The sequence below is a fragment of the Elgaria multicarinata genome, chromosome 9 (genome assembly GCF_023053635.1).
Source record: "Elgaria multicarinata webbii isolate HBS135686 ecotype San Diego chromosome 9, rElgMul1.1.pri, whole genome shotgun sequence".
Lineage (NCBI taxonomy): Eukaryota > Metazoa > Chordata > Lepidosauria > Squamata > Anguidae > Elgaria > Elgaria multicarinata.
In genome coordinates, this window is record NC_086179.1 from 19,006,840 (window position 1) to 19,023,863 (window position 17,024).

Here is a 17,024-nt window from a genome sequence, read left to right on the forward strand (position 1 = left end):
TATGCCACAGAGTTATTTATTCTACAAGGCAATCAAAAAATGATAACTGTGTGCCATATATGGTGAAGACAGTTATGCCATACACCAAACAGGACAAAGTAATTCTGCCCAAATATGGCTGCTGTCAAAGGCATTGACTGGGCACTGTTTTACGTCATTGAGCCAGCTTCAATGTCTCTTCTTTTCTAGAGAGAGTATCTATAGGTTGCTGCCTCAGACAACCCCTGAGAATGTGAGCAAGAACTTTAGCCAGTACTGCATTGATCCTGTCACTCGGTATCCAAACATCAACGTCAACTTCCTACGGCCAAACCAGGTAATTACGTCAATCCTGAGCTCTTCTAGTACACTTAATGCAATGTGGATCCTGTGTTTCCTTGATGTGATTGTCTTGCACTGTCTTCATCTCTAATTGTCTGCTGACTGTACCTTTGATCAGGTGTGGAAGCAATTGCTGGAAGTGCAGGCCGGTCATGGTTTTGAATGGGTGAAGATGGGAGGGTGACATGGGGGAGTCAGAAATCTGAAATATGGGCTGGTAGGGTGAAGAACTCTGGTGTGTGTGTGTGTGTGTAGGTGTGAAATTGCACAGGACTTTTAAAAAAATATAGTTTGAAAAGGAGACGTGTCAGTACATGTGAGAAAAGCAAATAAACTAGATCAGAAATATGTGGAGTCAACAGAGAGGTATGGGGCAACTTGAACAGGCAGAAATGAAGTCAAATGGGTAATCATGAGAAGAGGGAGGGCTAGTTGTATCCATAAGTATTCATGTACTAAATGGCTTGGTGTGGAAAAGCAAATGTCGTAATTCACTGACATTAGAGAGATAAGCAGGCGGGAAAAGTCAATAAACAGTCCAAGGTCAAAAGCCAAAAGTATCTATCAGAAACCAGGTCAAACAATACTGGATTCAGGAATGTGCCAAAGAGTAGTCAGAGTCCAGTCCAAGATCAGGTTACATTTAGGCAAGTTTCAGAAGCTGGTCTACAAGGAACAAGGGTAGATGCACCGAAGAACAACAGTTGCTTCCAGCATTGCTCAGGGGCCCTTGCATGTCTTAAATGGTGATTAGGGGTTGTGGTCAGCTGCATTCGCCTGCTGCCGGCTTCTGCCTGTTCCTTTGAAGGGCCCCTCCGCAAACACTCCCAGGCTCAGCTGTTCCTCCTTTCCACTCTATCCCAAGCTGAGGCACAACAGCAAATGCCTGTCACTCGTGCAGCATAAATCAGTTTCCCCATCTCTTCTCTCAAGTTGCCATAATTTATTTATTATTCATTTATGTTCAATACTTATATGCTGCTTTTCCAGTAGTAAGTGGGTGAACACGTATAAAACAGTCTGCTTACAACATTAAAATAATACAATGCATCAGCCACAAAAACATAGCCACACACACACACACAGAGTATTGCAGCCCTTCCTGAATCCCAGCAAGGGTGTTGATTTATGTACTTAAGAACATAAGAAGAGCCCTGCTGGATCAGACCAAGGGTCCATCTAGTCCAACACTGTTGACACTGTTGGCTATCCATCTGTCGACCAGGAATCGACATGCAGGACATGGGTGAAACAGCACCTTCCTGCCCATGTTCCCCAGTACCTGATTTATACTAAAATGTACTTTTTTGGGTATATTTTAAATAATAAAGGGTATTATTTTTGTACTCTTCTGCTTTGTAATTGAATGCTTAAATAATGAGGGCAGGCAGATAGTACAGCTGTGACAACTTGGGAAGGACATTTTATTCGCCCAGGGAGTAAACCGCTCAGAGAGCTTCGGCTATTGGGTAATATAGAAAAAATAATAGTAATAATAATAATAATAAGAAGAGTGTGGCATAGAATTTTTTTAGGGTTTATTGGTTGAAATACTTCCCCCTCTCTACTTCAGTATGTGATAATTGTTTGTGGATTGTTGCAGTGATTTACCTATGATCCTGCAGTTCTCATGGTAAATGGATAAATACTAGGTCTGTCTGTTGATTTGAGTATAGACTCTAGAGGAGAAAAAAGGTTTAATCAGTTGGGCTAAATGCCATAAAATGCCTAGGTTTTTCTGTGCAAAGATCAGATATATGCAAGTTAAGCTCAGTGATGATTCAAAACAGCAGGAATTGAGGATAATACAACATTCCTAGCTTTTGCTGTGCTGCAGTAATTACACAGTTTGTTCACACCTGTGTCATTGAACAAATGCTTTCTTTTTATATCCTTCTTCAAAGTCTGATGTGATATGTCTAATCCTTTTGAACTGCTACAGGTACGCCATTTGTATGATACAGGTGACTTGAAAGATATTCACCTGGAGATAGAGAACTTGGTGAACTCCAGGACCCCAAAGTTGTCACGGAATGGTAAGGTCCAGTTCGATCCCATTCATTGGATGTTGCTTTCTCCCTCCCTTATCTTTTCCTTCATTGAATCTATGCCAGCTGCCATCAGTGGTGAGATCTTAAATGATGCATTGAATTTTAGATGGGTATTGTGGCGTTACACCCCAAAAGTGAGTTCCCTAATGCATGTCTGCTGGAATTGGTAAGTCTGTGGTGCTTAGAATGTTGACCTGAGTGGGTGGAGTTTGAATGTCTTAGGAAGGGGGAGGAGTGATACATAAGGGAATGACTGAGGGGATTGGGAGAGACTTTTAGGTACTCTTAGAGTCTTAGCCTTTAGTGCTTTAGCTCTCTGTGTGCAGACTACTTGGATTCTGGAAAGTTTGAGGTTCAGTATAGAGAGTGGTGTCTTTTGAGTGGGGTGTGCAGATAGACAGTTTGTGTAAAATAAACAATACTGATAATAAAATTCAAGAGTGAATGTGTGTGTGACAGGAAAGTGTGTATGTGAATGGGTGAAAGGATTGGATGAGAGGTTTCAAAAAGGTTTTTAAATGTTTGATTTTGAAACAAAGCTTATGAACTTTTAAAATAAATTTTAATTATTTTGTTTTAACTACCACAAAAATCCCACATGTCTGTTTGGCATTTATCACCTGAAGTTTATTCATTTAGCACCCACTCTGACAATAATTCACCTCAGCACATATAATTTACAGTGCATTATTTTATTATTGAAATCCTCCTCCATTTAACCTCTTTCTCCACGTAGTTTGGAGAAAGGCAGTGTTTGTCCCTCACCTCACGTGTATTAAGCGGTGGTGCTTGGCTTGAGCAGGGAGTGTCTGCGGCTGGGCCTGTTGTTCAGAGACTGTGTCATGGCAGGTATTGCCCAGCTATTTTCTTAAGCTGCATAGAGGCCCAAACCTGACCGTTGGTGACGTCAAGATCCCTTTAGTTTTTTATGAACACAGTCTGCATTCTCAGACTTATGCAGAGACTTGGGGGTGGGGTGGGCATTTATCTAGAGTTGTCTGTGTATTGGTGGGGATCCATCACAGAATGTTGCATTTTTATAACTCCAGGATGCCATTTTTTGTTAGGTAACAGTGCTGATTATCTAGAATAACAATTGTGTGTTCAGGTCAAAGGACCAACATTTTTCAATATTGCTTTCAGAGTCGGTGGCTCGCTCTAGCAAACTACTGGGCTGGTGTCAGAGGCAGACGGATGGATATTCTGGTGTTAATGTAACGGATCTTACAATGTCTTGGAAGAGTGGCCTAGCACTGTGTGCCATTATCCATCGATATCGCCCTGACCTCATGTAAGTCACTGGACTTAAAATTGGGAAGCACGTCCTCTTGCCATTTTGTCCGATTTGCTGGGGAGGGATATAATGTTCAAAGGTCTGGTGGTACCATCGTTATTTGGAATGGGGCAGATGTTTCCAAAGGACTTGTGAATGGAAAGAACATAACCCTGTTAACTGTTAGACAACCTATTTTTTCCCCCTTCCAGAGACTTTGATTCTCTAGACGAACACAATGTAGAAAAGAATAACCAGCTGGCATTTGATATCGCTGAGAAGGAGTTTGGAATCTCTCCCATCATGACTGGCAAAGATATGGCATCAGTTGGTGAACCAGACAAGCTGTCCATGGTCATGTATCTCAGCCAGTTCTACGAGATGTTCAAGGACTCCCTCCCTTCTAGTGGTAAGGGGCCTAGGACATACCTGGTAGAAGCATTGCCATGAGCATTGCAATATTCAGTCAGCTGGTTCTGTTCTGTTCTTGAGGGCTTTATATTCTCCAGAGCTTCACCCACGCCTTAGTGTTCAAGCTTAGATCATTTTTCTTATCAAATCAGTGCAGCAAAAGTGCACAAAATGTATTGAATTGGTAACCCACAAGAAAAGGTGGAAGTCTGCCCTGCAAAGTATCTCGGACTGGGATATTTCTAAGATGGTGGGGCAGGAGGGGAGTGACCTTGCTGTTATTGCCAAAGTCCCATTAACTTTCCAGCAAGTCCTGCCCTTTCAGCCCTGGGATACTTTTACAGTGTTGCTGAACTGTGTAGGACTGTTCTGACTAGACCTGCCCAGAGTTTTACAACCAAGTAGGACAAAAATGCCATGGGCTCAGTAAGAACAGTGGGGCAATATTACAAGTTGTGTTGGCGAAGTCTTCCTCTTCAAAGAAATCTGTGGGCTCTCATAATTGGGTGAAGGACACTGTTGCCTGAGTAAGAAGTAGTGGCTTATGCAACCATTCTAACCACTAACCAGAAGAATAATAGTAGCAGCAGCAATGCCTTGACGGTTCACTTGTATATGTTGTGAATGCTGAATAAATTCTACAATAACCACTTTAAATGAAATTGATGTAATCATTAAAAGCAAGTGCTGGCTACATTGTGCTTGCTGAATATTCACAGTACTCTCATCTCTTCCTTCTTTTTGCCCGTTGATTGACTTGTTAAGGAAGGCAGCCAAACATTGATTTTGAATGGTCAGGTGAAAAGCATTTTCAATAATGGAAAAGAGATTGACTGGGTTTGCACAACACGGCAACCCACCATGGGCAGCCAACCATGGTGGCTGGTTGTGTCATCTGAACCCAGCACATTCTCTGCAGTCTGGCTTAATTTTTGTGACTCCACCCTTGGAACCCATGGCTTGTTGTAGAGTTGTTTGTATCCATGGTGGGTTGTCGTGTTGACCAAACCTGAAATAGAACATTTATTGTGGGTTGCTGGGATCAGCTACAGAGCCGTCCAACAGAAGCGGCAAAAAGCTTGTGCCACTCTTTACAATCTCATCAGTGCCGCCTCCAGCCTCCCTTGCCACTGATTCCTTCTCCGTCGATGCCCAAATTGCACTTTGGAGGAACCATCAGTTGTTCGCCATCAGTTTTTTTAAATTTGGGTGGCTTCGGGAGTACGCAAATGTGGTTGTGGTTTTTTAAATCTATATTTCTCCTGTTCCTCCGCAGGATTGCACTTTTGCTTGTCCCAGGTGTGTAGCCCTGCCTTGCCAGTTTCCTTGTATGTTTCAGTGACTGCTCTGAAAAAGCAGTGAAAAGGGAGGGAACAAATAATCACCCCTTTCTGGACTTGCAAGGAACTCGGGAAAATGTTGAATGGGAGGAGGACACTGACAGGTGACAGTTCAATATGTAAAAGCCAGAGGATGATATTGCCAAGTGGCAGATATTGGTCCCCCCCACCCTTTATGGTGCTCCTCTTTTTATCACTTCAGCACTCCCTTTGACAGCTGAAACATACTAAGAAATTGACAAGACAAGGCTACATATATTAGACAGTTGAACTTGCAAAGGGATGATGATGATACAACTCCTTTTGCGTACTCTTGAAGTAACGAAAACAAAAGTGCCGGGGAACAAAAAGGGGTAGCAATAGGGGCAGGGAGGGGGGCAGAGTGAAGAGACAAGATAAGTTCTGCCACAAAGGCACCTGGGATATGTGCCAGAGCCAGCTAGGTGGGGAAGGAGGGGTTGTCCTGTGAAGAATCAACTCACTGTGGCTTATTCACAGGGTGGCTTAGTATGACGTTTGAACCTGCCCATTGAATGGGGGGTTGATTTCTTGTGCAGAAAGTGTAGGCAAATGGAAGTGTAAGGCGTAGGGGTGGAAAGGATGGGATAAAGCAATCATAACGAAGCTCAGAATGGTATTCTCTTTGGGAATGCTTCTCAAATCTCTAATTTTATTATGTCTCCACTGATCTTTTCTTTCTGCTCACAGACAATCTGGAATTGAATGCAGAAGAAAAAGCTGCGTTAATTGCTAGCACCAAATCTCCCATTTCCTTCTTCAGCAAATTGGGGCAAAGCATCTCTCGGAAACGAACACCAAAGGTAGGAATGTCTTTATGTGGTCATGTTTGCTCAAGTCTAGAATGCAGGAACAAGCATCTTTCTGTAAGCATCTCCTAGCGGGCTATGGATAGCACACATATGAAAGGGTGATAATATTCCATTCCCAGGACTTGCGTCTTGACATGCAGGTCTTGAAGCTGTGTGCACAGTTTCCAGTGCTGTGTTTGGAATCATGTACAGCTCTGAAAGGAAGACCAGAGTTGTCAGCTTTGACAGTGCCAATCAAGGATGGGGCTTGATCCTTCAGACAGAGGGTGGCCGTTGTCAGATGTTTAAAGCTGTTTGCATGGGTTAAAATAGTATTTTATCTGTTACTTTGTTGGAAGGTTCCCATAAGGTGGTTAGTTATTTGGCAAATTTTGGAAAGGTAGAATAAATATAAAATATGTGCTTCAAAGAGGCAGTTAGAAATCTGCGTAAAGAAATGGAAAAAATAACATTTAAATACAATTTCCATACCATTTTAACTGTAGTAATAAAAGGGCTGCCAGTAACTAAACCTTAAGGGAAGCATTTTGATCTTTTAGAATTGGCAGGGGTAAGGGACTGCACAAAGGCTGGAAAACCAACAAATGATCAGTGGTCAGGAGAAATAGGGTGGAAACAGGAAGGGGGCATGGCTATCTGGGGAGACCCAGGCAGACCTAATTTGGCCCCTGGGACTGAGGATCTGTACCCCTGCTTTAGATGGAAAAGCAGAGTTGGGTACCAGTTTTAGTCAAACGTTGCAGTACATTTACCAGATGTATTATAGGCTAAACAGTTGGGGGACTCAGGCTTTTTTTCTTTTGTGATTAGGATAAAAAAGAGAAAGATCTGGATGGTGCAGGGAAGAGGAGGAAAACAAGCCAGTCAGAGGATGTAAGTAATACTGTTTCAGCTGTGTTTCTTCCTTTTGTCTTTCTTTTCATGCCAGGATCTTTCCCGATGGCAACCCTTGTCTAATTCACACTATGTATTCAGTACACAGTGACCTGGTGTTAACGTATTGGGAGTGAATTTCTCTGTGGGCCTTGTCATCTTGGCAGTGGCCACCATTTTGAATATTTGAGCCACAGCAGGGATGTGACATAGCTTGTTGTTACTTGTGAACCCAGGGAGGTGGGTTGTTGAGGTGGTTGACAATCCACCCAGAACCCATGGGCTGTTTTGAAGTAAGCTATGGTGCCCCTACTGGGACTCGGATTTTCAGACTAGCAGCTATCGCCACAATGAGAAGCCTCATGGGGAAATTCACCCATAGTGGCTTCTCATTACGTGTGAACCGGGCCAGTACCTAGGAACATCCATGATCAAAATAGGCAAAAAAAATTAATATCCATGCATGCATACATACAATTAAATATTGGGAAGAAACATTCTTGCCTAGCCTTTTCCCTGCCATACAAGTTCTCACTGTTCAGGGAGTAATTTTGTACAGAGGATTATTCAGTCATTTGAGCCCCAACCTGATACAGCTCAGAAAGAGGTGTGTGTGTCTCCCAATCTGATGTTTGTGAAACAAGTCATCCATCCAAACAAGTAGAGAGATGTAGTTGTGTTGAATGCAAAAGGCTCTGTGTGGTCATGGCTTAGCATACTATGAGAGATGCTATACCTGGGTAGCATTGCTTTGAAATGTTTGTGGGTGGGTGAGCTTTTGGGAACATATGAAAATGTGCAATGCATCTTGACGGAGAGATGTGCATTAAAAATTGTAACCTTGAGTTGGTGGGATTCCTGCCCTTGCATTCTTGTTGAATACTTGACAGGAGGGAGGCCTATTAGCTCAGACTGGCAGGTTTCAAGTTACCTTCAAGTTACCTTGCTCTTCATGGTTTCAGGCTTTCTCATTGCGTATTACCTGATCTTTTTACCTGGATGGTGGGGATTGAATGAGACCTTCTGCGTGCAAAGCATCTACACTGCCATTGTTCTGTGATCCCTCCCCTCTGTTTCTTTGAAAGAGCCTTGTGCAACCTGCAGCCTCCACATTTTTTTGACTACAACTCCCATCATTGCTCACCATTGGCCACGCTGGCTGGGGCTCATGGAGTCCAAAACATCTGTTGAGGAAGGCTGTTTTACAATTTGTTGCTAAAACTCCTGTTGTTTTGAATGTGCATGAGCAGAGCAAGCAAGGCAAATTGGCAAAGACAGAAAGCATATTTCAAAACTCAGGGTGATGCATAAAATCAGAGCTGATTAGAGAGCCTCTTAAGTCAATCTGTTAATGTATAATATATACCGATTTTCAGGAGGACACTTCCCGAAGCTACCGAGAAGAGAGGCCCACCCTGGTAAGCGCCCTGACAGAGAGAAGAATCGATGCTGCTATTGGGAATCAGAATAAAGTGAAATCCATGGCAACACAGCTGCTGGCCAAATTTGAGGAGAATGCCCCTGTGCAGTCCACAGGCATCCGAAGACAGGTAGGAAGGGGCTTTACATGTTGGATGTAATTTGGACCTCAGCCAATGGTTTAGCTAGTAGGATATATATTAATTTAGGGACAGGGGTCACAGAGGGATGGCTTTAAGTCATTTTGACTTTGACCAGGATATCTGTCTGTTCCCATATAAGTCATACATGCCTACCATAGATTTAATGTCTTTAGGATAAAGGAAATGCGCTACTTTACCAGCCCTTTTGGTCCTGTACTAGTTTGGGAAAGGGCACTATCGGACTATAGAGAATCCTTGCTATATTGCAATCTCTCTAATGTATGGGAAGAGTTTCCATAGTTTTCGTTGTGATAACCAGCTCTTTTGTTTGGGAGAGTGGATCCTGATAGCTGGGACTTTCATCTCTCAGGCATTCTGGCTGTAATTCAATTTGCTTGAGCATGGCAGAGAACGATTTTTATTCATCGACACACACAATCCATTTTATCATGTGCTGCAAGCAAAATGACAGAGTTGCAAGTGGAACCATGATAGAAATACCTTCAACAGCGCGAGGAGTACATGGATTGGAACAATTCCCTATGGCTAAGGAAAGCAAGCAAGCTATGATATCCATTCCAAGGGAAGACCAGCATCTCTAAACAGGCAAAATGGAAACTTTGCTCCTTCCCTTAATATGGCACAATGTGAGCATGAAAGTAAAACAAAGCCAAGGAGTGCCCAAAGAGCCTTCTATCCCAGGTGCTGGCTCTTGAGCCCTCTCCAGTTCTGCCTGTCTCCAGTGCTTCAGGAAGAAGGATTCAAGATTTAACAAAAGTCTTGCAATAGAGAAAATCATTCCTGAAGCCAATAAGCTCTCCTAAGATGCACGATTCTGATGCTACATCCACCACCACCCTTGTTTTTTTTAGAACTAATGAGCTCCTTTGCTCCCAGAATTGTTTGGGAGAGAATTCTAGGAATTTTATTCCTCTTAAGTGTTGAAAACTTCTTTTGGTTCCAACCTAAACTTGTTAAAATAACCAGTCCAAATAATAGGAGACAGATGGCCTTCTTTCATGGATAAGTTTCCATCTTCCTTTTTTTTTCTTTCTTTACTTTTCTCCACTTTCATATAATTTTATATTTTATTTGCCAACTAATTTTTCTTTACTCCGTTTTTTTCCCTCCTAAATGTCTGTCTGCTGACCAACCCCATCTAACATCTTCCCCCCATCCCTTTGTGGGTTTCTTTGTGAGTTTTGTTTTGCCTTTTGTGTTAATGCCCTCCGTGGCCTCCGTCCTGCTTACTCTATGACCTGCATGCAACAGTCTGCCCAGCCTTATCAAGACCGTGCTCTCAGCCAGCCAGCCTACCGACCGCGAGAGCAGGGCCGCCTTGCCCAAATACCTCAGTGGAAACAGGTAAAACAAAACCGGATGAATGACTGTGACACTCACCCCCACTTCTAACTACCACCCCATCGACTGCTGCTTTTCCATACCAAACTACCTCCAGTATTCATGTGTACAGGCACTGTTTTATGACGGAGACTTGTTTGTCATTTGCTATGTAGGTATAACGGCTTATATCAAAGGACCATAATAGCTTTTGCTTTACTTTTATTTCTGGCAGTTAGGGACTATTTGAGCATAAATTGTCCTCTCAAATTCTTATCTTATCCACATGACTTTGCTCAGTCATGAGATAACTCTTGTAAAGAATCCTTATTAAAATCATTCTTCATTATACATAAGAGTTGCTTTCCTATCAACTTGGGTAAGCCAGAGTTTTACTTTTGCAGGGGGCTTGGGAGTGGGCTGGAAAAACAGATAACATGTTTTAACACATTCCAATATCCATGAGGATCTTGCTCAGGGAGATTTAAATACCGGAAAACATAATGTGAGAATCAGCCTCTTTTCTGAAGTAAAACAGCAACAACCCACAACGAAATGTACCTAGTTCCTGGAGTGTGCTTCCTGAATTAATTGGGAAGAACCGCTGATTTCCCAAAGACTCATATTAGGCAAGTGGAAGTTACTGTGTACCAATCGAAGTGTTAGCAAGAAAATGTGAACTGTCCACTTTCCTTGGCACAGTTACAAATTTTTGCCATTCTTGCACTTGTTTCAGAGGAATTCCTTTCCCCAAATTAACTTTATTCAATTTGTTACAGATGTGACATTAATTCTTGCTATGTGTCAAAAACTTTCTGCAAACTGCTCTAAGATTTTCTTCATCATTCTCACCATTATCTCTTCATCATTTTTCAAAATAGAATTTCATTGTACTGTAGTTAAAAAAATGGAGTTTGCCTAACTCGAAGAGATAATTGAGGAATCAGATTTTATCCTCTTTTCCTATTTTGTTTTTTGGTTGCTATACTAGCATTATTTTAAACATTGAGTACATAGTTTCTTTGTAATAAATCATCTAATGGCTGGAAAGTCTTCTCATCCCATGTGTTAACATGAGCAAATTCAAATAACTTAGTCAGTTAACACAAGGATTACTCGTGTATCAGTACTACTTTTTGTAGTGTAATGTTCACATTTACAGGAGCAAACAGATTAGGTATGAGGAAAGAGTAATAGTGACACTGCTTCTAATATTATTTCCTCACTTTGCATCTGCTGAACACCCAGGTTCATAAAAAACAAGTTAAGGTCGCCAGCCTGCAATACAGCTGATCAGGTGAACTTAGTTTCAGTAATTACATGTTGCTGCCAAGGCAGAAGGGGTTTATCCAGGTCAGTAGGATACTTTTAAATGTGGCAATTCAGCCCCTGCTCAAACTATACAGTTATTTGGAATCATGTGCTGATTACAGTACTGAGAACCATGTAATCGATATGCAGAAAGAGGATTTGAAAAAGATAACCCTTCAGTATGAATTTTGCTTTAGCCTGTAATTAAAATATTGGGAGTCTTATAGCACAATCCTATGCATGTTTAATTCAATGTATTAAACTGAACTGGGCTTACCAATACAAGAATGCCCAGGGTTGCAGCCTTCAGACTCATTCACACAATAGTTAACACATGTGTTTTGCCACTTTTATTTTTAGCCAGACTGATTGATATCTTTAGCCTGTATTCTGCTGTGCTCATGGGGAATCAGTCATTTGAAAGCTATGATGCGTATTGTTAGTTTTTCAAAACCTAACTTCTTTGGGATCTTACTTCAGTCTCCATAAGATTGTTCTTTGTGAAGAGAGTGCTGGTAAGGAAGTGTTACTATCTTTATCAATGAAGAACAGATCACCAAAATGAGCCATCAGGATAGGATGGGGGACCATAAGAAAAGAGTCCATCCTGTGAAGAACTTTTCAGTAGCATACTAATGGAAGAGGCAGAAAGGAATACAATCTATTCAAAATCTATTGATGGATAGAGGTGTGTGTTTAATAATGAGTGGCATTAGGTCATTATCACATTGATTCTTGCTTGCTTTCCCTTGTGACTTGACAAGGAGTAATTGTCCAGGGACAGCACTGTTTATGTTCATTTTCTTCCCCCACAAGAATCAGGGCCTGTTTCTTTGGGTGAGACTAGGATCAGGTGGGCTATACAAATTAAGGAAAGAACTCTTAAACACAAAACCAACACACACAAAACTGCCTGTGGAAATGCAGTCTCCATTTCTACTGCTCCACCAACAGATATGCCAGCTGGGCTGCCTTCTTAACCAAATCTTGAGGATGCTGCTCTCTACAGAAAACCTTCATGATCATGCTATGAATTCTTAAGCTCCCAAAGCGATGGGAATAAACTACCTGCAAGAGGTTCTGTGTATGCTTATCTAATATAATTAGGTTTTGATGGCCATTGCTTTCAATATCCCTGGATTGCTCTCTTTTGACAAAAACTGGACATTATTAAAAACCAAACAAACCTGAATCTGCAGTCTTGCTGTATGAGGGGAAGGGGAGGTAGAAATCCTAGATATTCATAAATGTGTTTTCTTTGAAATTCCAGTGAACTAACTCCATCATTCTTCATTTGCATACTAACAGAACTTTGTGGGTCTCTGTTTGTGGGAGTGGGAGTGTGTGTCAGGGTGGTGGAGTGGGAGGTTTGTGAAACCGGAAGCTGCATGTTTGACATCTGGGGATGTAGATGGGGGGACATCAAGGTGTTGTTAAGAAGGCCAAGGAGTGTATTGGCCTGGGCTTTTACTTAGAAGGAAATTCATATGCAACAAACACACACTCTGACGTTGATAAGAACAAAAGAGCTCTTTGAGTTGAAATAACCAGAGTCAACTATCAAAATGGAAGAGAAGTACATCGACCAGCTTGATTTCTGTCATATGGAATCTTCCTTCAGTTGAAGAGCATCCTTCACTATTGGCTTTTTGTGAACTCAGAAATGCATCCTACTTGAGAATGGAAAACAGTGTTCAAGTTACCGGGAGGACGGAAGAGCCACCCTCTGCTTACCTTCCATGATAACCATCTTAGCTACAGTTTTTAAAAAGGTGCAGGAAGGGACCATGGCTTGGCAAAATTTGGAGTCAGCAGGTGAGGCTTGTGGACTTCATGAATTATTATTATTATTATTATTATTATTAATAATAATAATAATAATAATAACCATCCTCTCCCTCTGGATCGAGGTGGGGAGCAACATTTACAATATAAATCAAATGCATAAAACTGATTAAAAGACCATATAAAACCAATACAATATTAAAATAATGATTAGAACATCTTAAAACTCTTATGTTTAAAATTCATCTGGGTAGGCCTGCCGGAAGAGATTAGTCTTTATGGCTGGCTTAAATTCGGAGAGCGTGTTAGGTTGACGAATCTCTTGGCAGACCATTCCACAGTCTGGGGGCGGCAGAAGAAAAGGTCTTCTGGGTAACAGTTGTCAGCCTAGTTTTGGCTGACTGGAGTAAATTCTCTCCAAAGGACCTGAGTGTGCAGGGTGGATTGAATGGAGGAAGGCAATCATGCAGGTAACCTGGACCCAAATCACATACATATAGGGCTTTAAATGTAATAACCTGTACTTCGTCTGGAAACTAATTGGCAGCCAGTGGAGTGATTTTAATGATTTTTCCCTCCATAATTTTGAATGGACACAATCCTCCTATGTATCCCATGGATTATTCCAAATGTGCAGAGCTAATGTGTTCATCACCTACAACGACCCCCCCCCAAAAAAATCATTCCTTCTAGGCCTTATAATTATGTAGCATTAAAAGTGTTCAAGGATCATCTTTAATACAGATAAGTATTTTGGCTTTACTGAGCAGAAGGGTTCAAACTCAAAATTTGAAGGAAATAGAAGCCCAGAGCTGATACTTAAAAATTTGGAAAACATAATAGGAAAATTAAAAAACTGAAGAGAATGCGCTGCAGCTTGACTTGCGGTGCATAGTTAAACCATAGAACTGGCTACTTCAAGATGCAGTTTTCACCAGCAACTTAGAAGGCTTTAAGAGGGGATTAGGCAAATATATACTAGTTGTAGTATATATGTGCTACTTCCGGGATCAGAGGCAGATGCCTTTGAATACACATTGCTGGGTAACGTGAGTGGGAAGGTCCAGATGTCCTGATTTGCAGGCTTCCCATAGCATCTGGTTGGCTAATGTGGCAAACAGGATGCTTGAGTAGAGAGGCCTTATTCTGATCTAACAGGCCTCTTTGTATGAGAAAACTAACCCCCTACCCCAAATGCATATACATTATATTAGCAGGAAACTGGCAGGGTTGGCATATATTTGATACATTTGGTCAGCAATAAAACATTTTCTGTATTTCAACTACTCCACCTCATCCACTTTAATTCATTTGGAAGGAGAAGGATATTTCTGTAGTAGATCAACTGTATCTGGACCAATTGCATGAATGCTGATATACACTGCATTTTTTTTTTAGTTCTGCTGTGTGCTGATGCTTTTAAAACAGCACAACAGAACTCCTCCTATTTGAATCTTGGTTATTCAAATTTCAATTACGTCAGTGAAAACCTAGAAGTCCTGTTTATTCCAAATTAGGAGTATCCGAACACCTGTCAGTTCAGCTATTCCGATTAATGAGGCATCCTGTAACAGGCAGCCAGCAGGGACTTCAAATATTGTTGCTGCCATGCAAGGAAACAGCCCTTCGTGGGTTCCACTATATTGAATTGCAGCCATGCTGATACTTTCTTGACAGCAGAGAAAGAGAAACAAGGTCATCTTCCTCCAGATGATGCATTTCTGAGGCTTAGTTCACACAAAATGCAAAGGAGGTAATAAAATTATTCTTAGAGTTTACAACTTTAGATGGGCAGCCATGTGGTTGAATGAAAAATTCCTTGCACCTAGGCTGGCTTTCTATTGAGCCAAAGGTTAGGCTGTTCCATGATAATTGAGTTTTCTGTGCGTGATGGGAAGCCATTCAGACCCACAGACCCCCACATCTGTAGCCTAAGCTGGTAGCGATCCAGAAATGCTTCATCTGCGGTTTGGGTAAATCTTAGTCTGTGGCCTTGCCATTGCTGTAAGCAGAACGAATGACCATGTTTCTTCTCGCTCTATTATTATTCTCTTTTCCCCCCTTATTTTAAAACAAAGATGAGGAAAAAGGAGCGTTCTCGGACCTGCCCCAAAAAAGTGATCATGCTCTCCTCTTCCTCCACTTGCACTTCTCCATCGTACCCCAGTCATCAGGTGATTCCTTTCTGCATGCTCTGTCCTTCTCTCCCTTCCTGCTTCCACAAGTGACTAGAGCACATGCCCTTTCTATTTTGACTTTCCACCATAAGCTGAATAAAAAGACAGCAAGTTTCTTGATCTCCTTGCTCCCCAAAGCCATGCAACAGACCAGACTTCTTTTTAACATCCTCTGATTTCATGTAGTAGAACTTCTCGTACTGTTATTTTTATTTGTGTGCAATAGGTTGTTATACCAAATGAATAAAGGGTACTATTAGTATTGCCCAGCTTTTATATTGGCTACTATAAGAGGAGTGACATATCTAGACCCCAAATAAACTACTTATATTTTAGCTTAGACTTTTTGTGATAGCCTGTAGCTTGATTTACATTGTAGTGGGAAGAAAAGTACAGCGTAACACTTTTGTGAACCTTCAACTACCACATTGAAATTATTGGCACCTGCCTGTTCATATCTGAGAGTGATCTATCAATGGGACTTTTACCATCAGGACATGCCCCTCGCCCCCAATTATTGCCACTGACGAAATGCACATTCCTATGTGCATCCTGTCTCTGGGTTGTAGGTTACAAATAGAGACTTACTGTAACTCTCTTTCTCATGAAAGACAGTGACTTGCACAAGAACACATAAAGGAGGTTCTTATATCACCCCTGTGATTTTGGAGTTACTGCAACACTGCTCCTTTCCACACCACCAGGATCCCTCTACTAATTAACAAGGTCTTGGGAACACCTTGCCATTTACTGGGATGTAAGCCCTTTTGCTGTTGCATCTTTACTTGTGAGGTTGGGGACAGTCAGGATGCTCTCCAGTCATCTGGGTCACAGAGGGCTTCCAAGTTCCATCCTGCTACAATTTTCCTTACTCTCTCTAGTGTGCTGTTCTATTCCTGCTCCCACTTACCTCCACCACTAATTAGCATGTCATGCTGCATTGTTTGGCTTTTCTGGTCACCCTCCCCAGCTAATGTCCTCCATATATTCCTCCCAAACAGCTTCTTCAAATCAGAACACCCTAGTTACATGAGTGTCCCAATTATTGGAAGCCTGGCATCAGAGTCGAAACAGTGTTCTTGCAAAATAATATATATATATATATATATATATATATATATATATATATGTGTGTGTGTGTGTGTGTGTGTGTGTGTGTGTGTGTGTGTGTGTGTGTGTTCATTTTGATGCCATTGGTTATAAGGCAAAAATGGGTATTCTCATGGTTAGAAAAACTGAGGCACAGATCATAATCTCTGCTTGGTCCTCAAGAGGAATTAGCTTCCAGATCACTCCATCTTGTTAACTCTTATTTTAAAAAGAAATGTTCCCATTTTGAATCTTGTGGCATTGTTGAGTTAAGCCAGAACATAGTAACTTACCATAATGAAAGTTGCATGAAACAATGCTATTTTACATAGCACATAAAATTAATAGAATTCTCTGGATAGTGATAGCATATGTATATCAGGCTCTTTTCATGAAGATAACAGGTTTTTGATAAAAACTATACCTGTATGAATGTGATACTTAACTAGAGCAGGCTCCAGAGCATGGTAAGTTATGGCCCATAGTCTAGCCCAGAAGCCTTGTTTGCTGCTATCACTAAGGGGAATCCAGTCTTTTCAAAATAACTTGTGTACGAAAAATAAATCTGGTGACTTCAGCCCAACAGACATGTATGTCTAAAGTAATATTCCCATATAAAATGGATTTTTTTCAAGGCACACTTTAATGCACGAATATTAC

The 17,024-nt window shown here is 41.4% G+C and overlaps 1 protein-coding gene across 2 annotated transcripts in view; it reads left to right on the top strand.

The window, feature by feature from the left end:
• Positions 1-17,024, top strand: part of MICAL3 (microtubule associated monooxygenase, calponin and LIM domain containing 3) — a 141,911-nt gene that overhangs the window by 29,377 nt on the left and 95,510 nt on the right. For both annotated transcript variants that reach the window (XM_063134836.1, XM_063134835.1), the window contains exons 10-18: positions 190-316; positions 2,264-2,357; positions 3,516-3,663; positions 3,858-4,054; positions 6,105-6,217; positions 7,037-7,099; positions 8,476-8,649; positions 9,934-10,026; positions 15,177-15,272. In XM_063134836.1, coding sequence (XP_062990906.1) covers positions 190-316; positions 2,264-2,357; positions 3,516-3,663; positions 3,858-4,054; positions 6,105-6,217; positions 7,037-7,099; positions 8,476-8,649; positions 9,934-10,026; positions 15,177-15,272 — 1,105 coding nt within the window. The remainder of the gene's footprint in view (positions 1-189; positions 317-2,263; positions 2,358-3,515; positions 3,664-3,857; positions 4,055-6,104; positions 6,218-7,036; positions 7,100-8,475; positions 8,650-9,933; positions 10,027-15,176; positions 15,273-17,024) is intronic.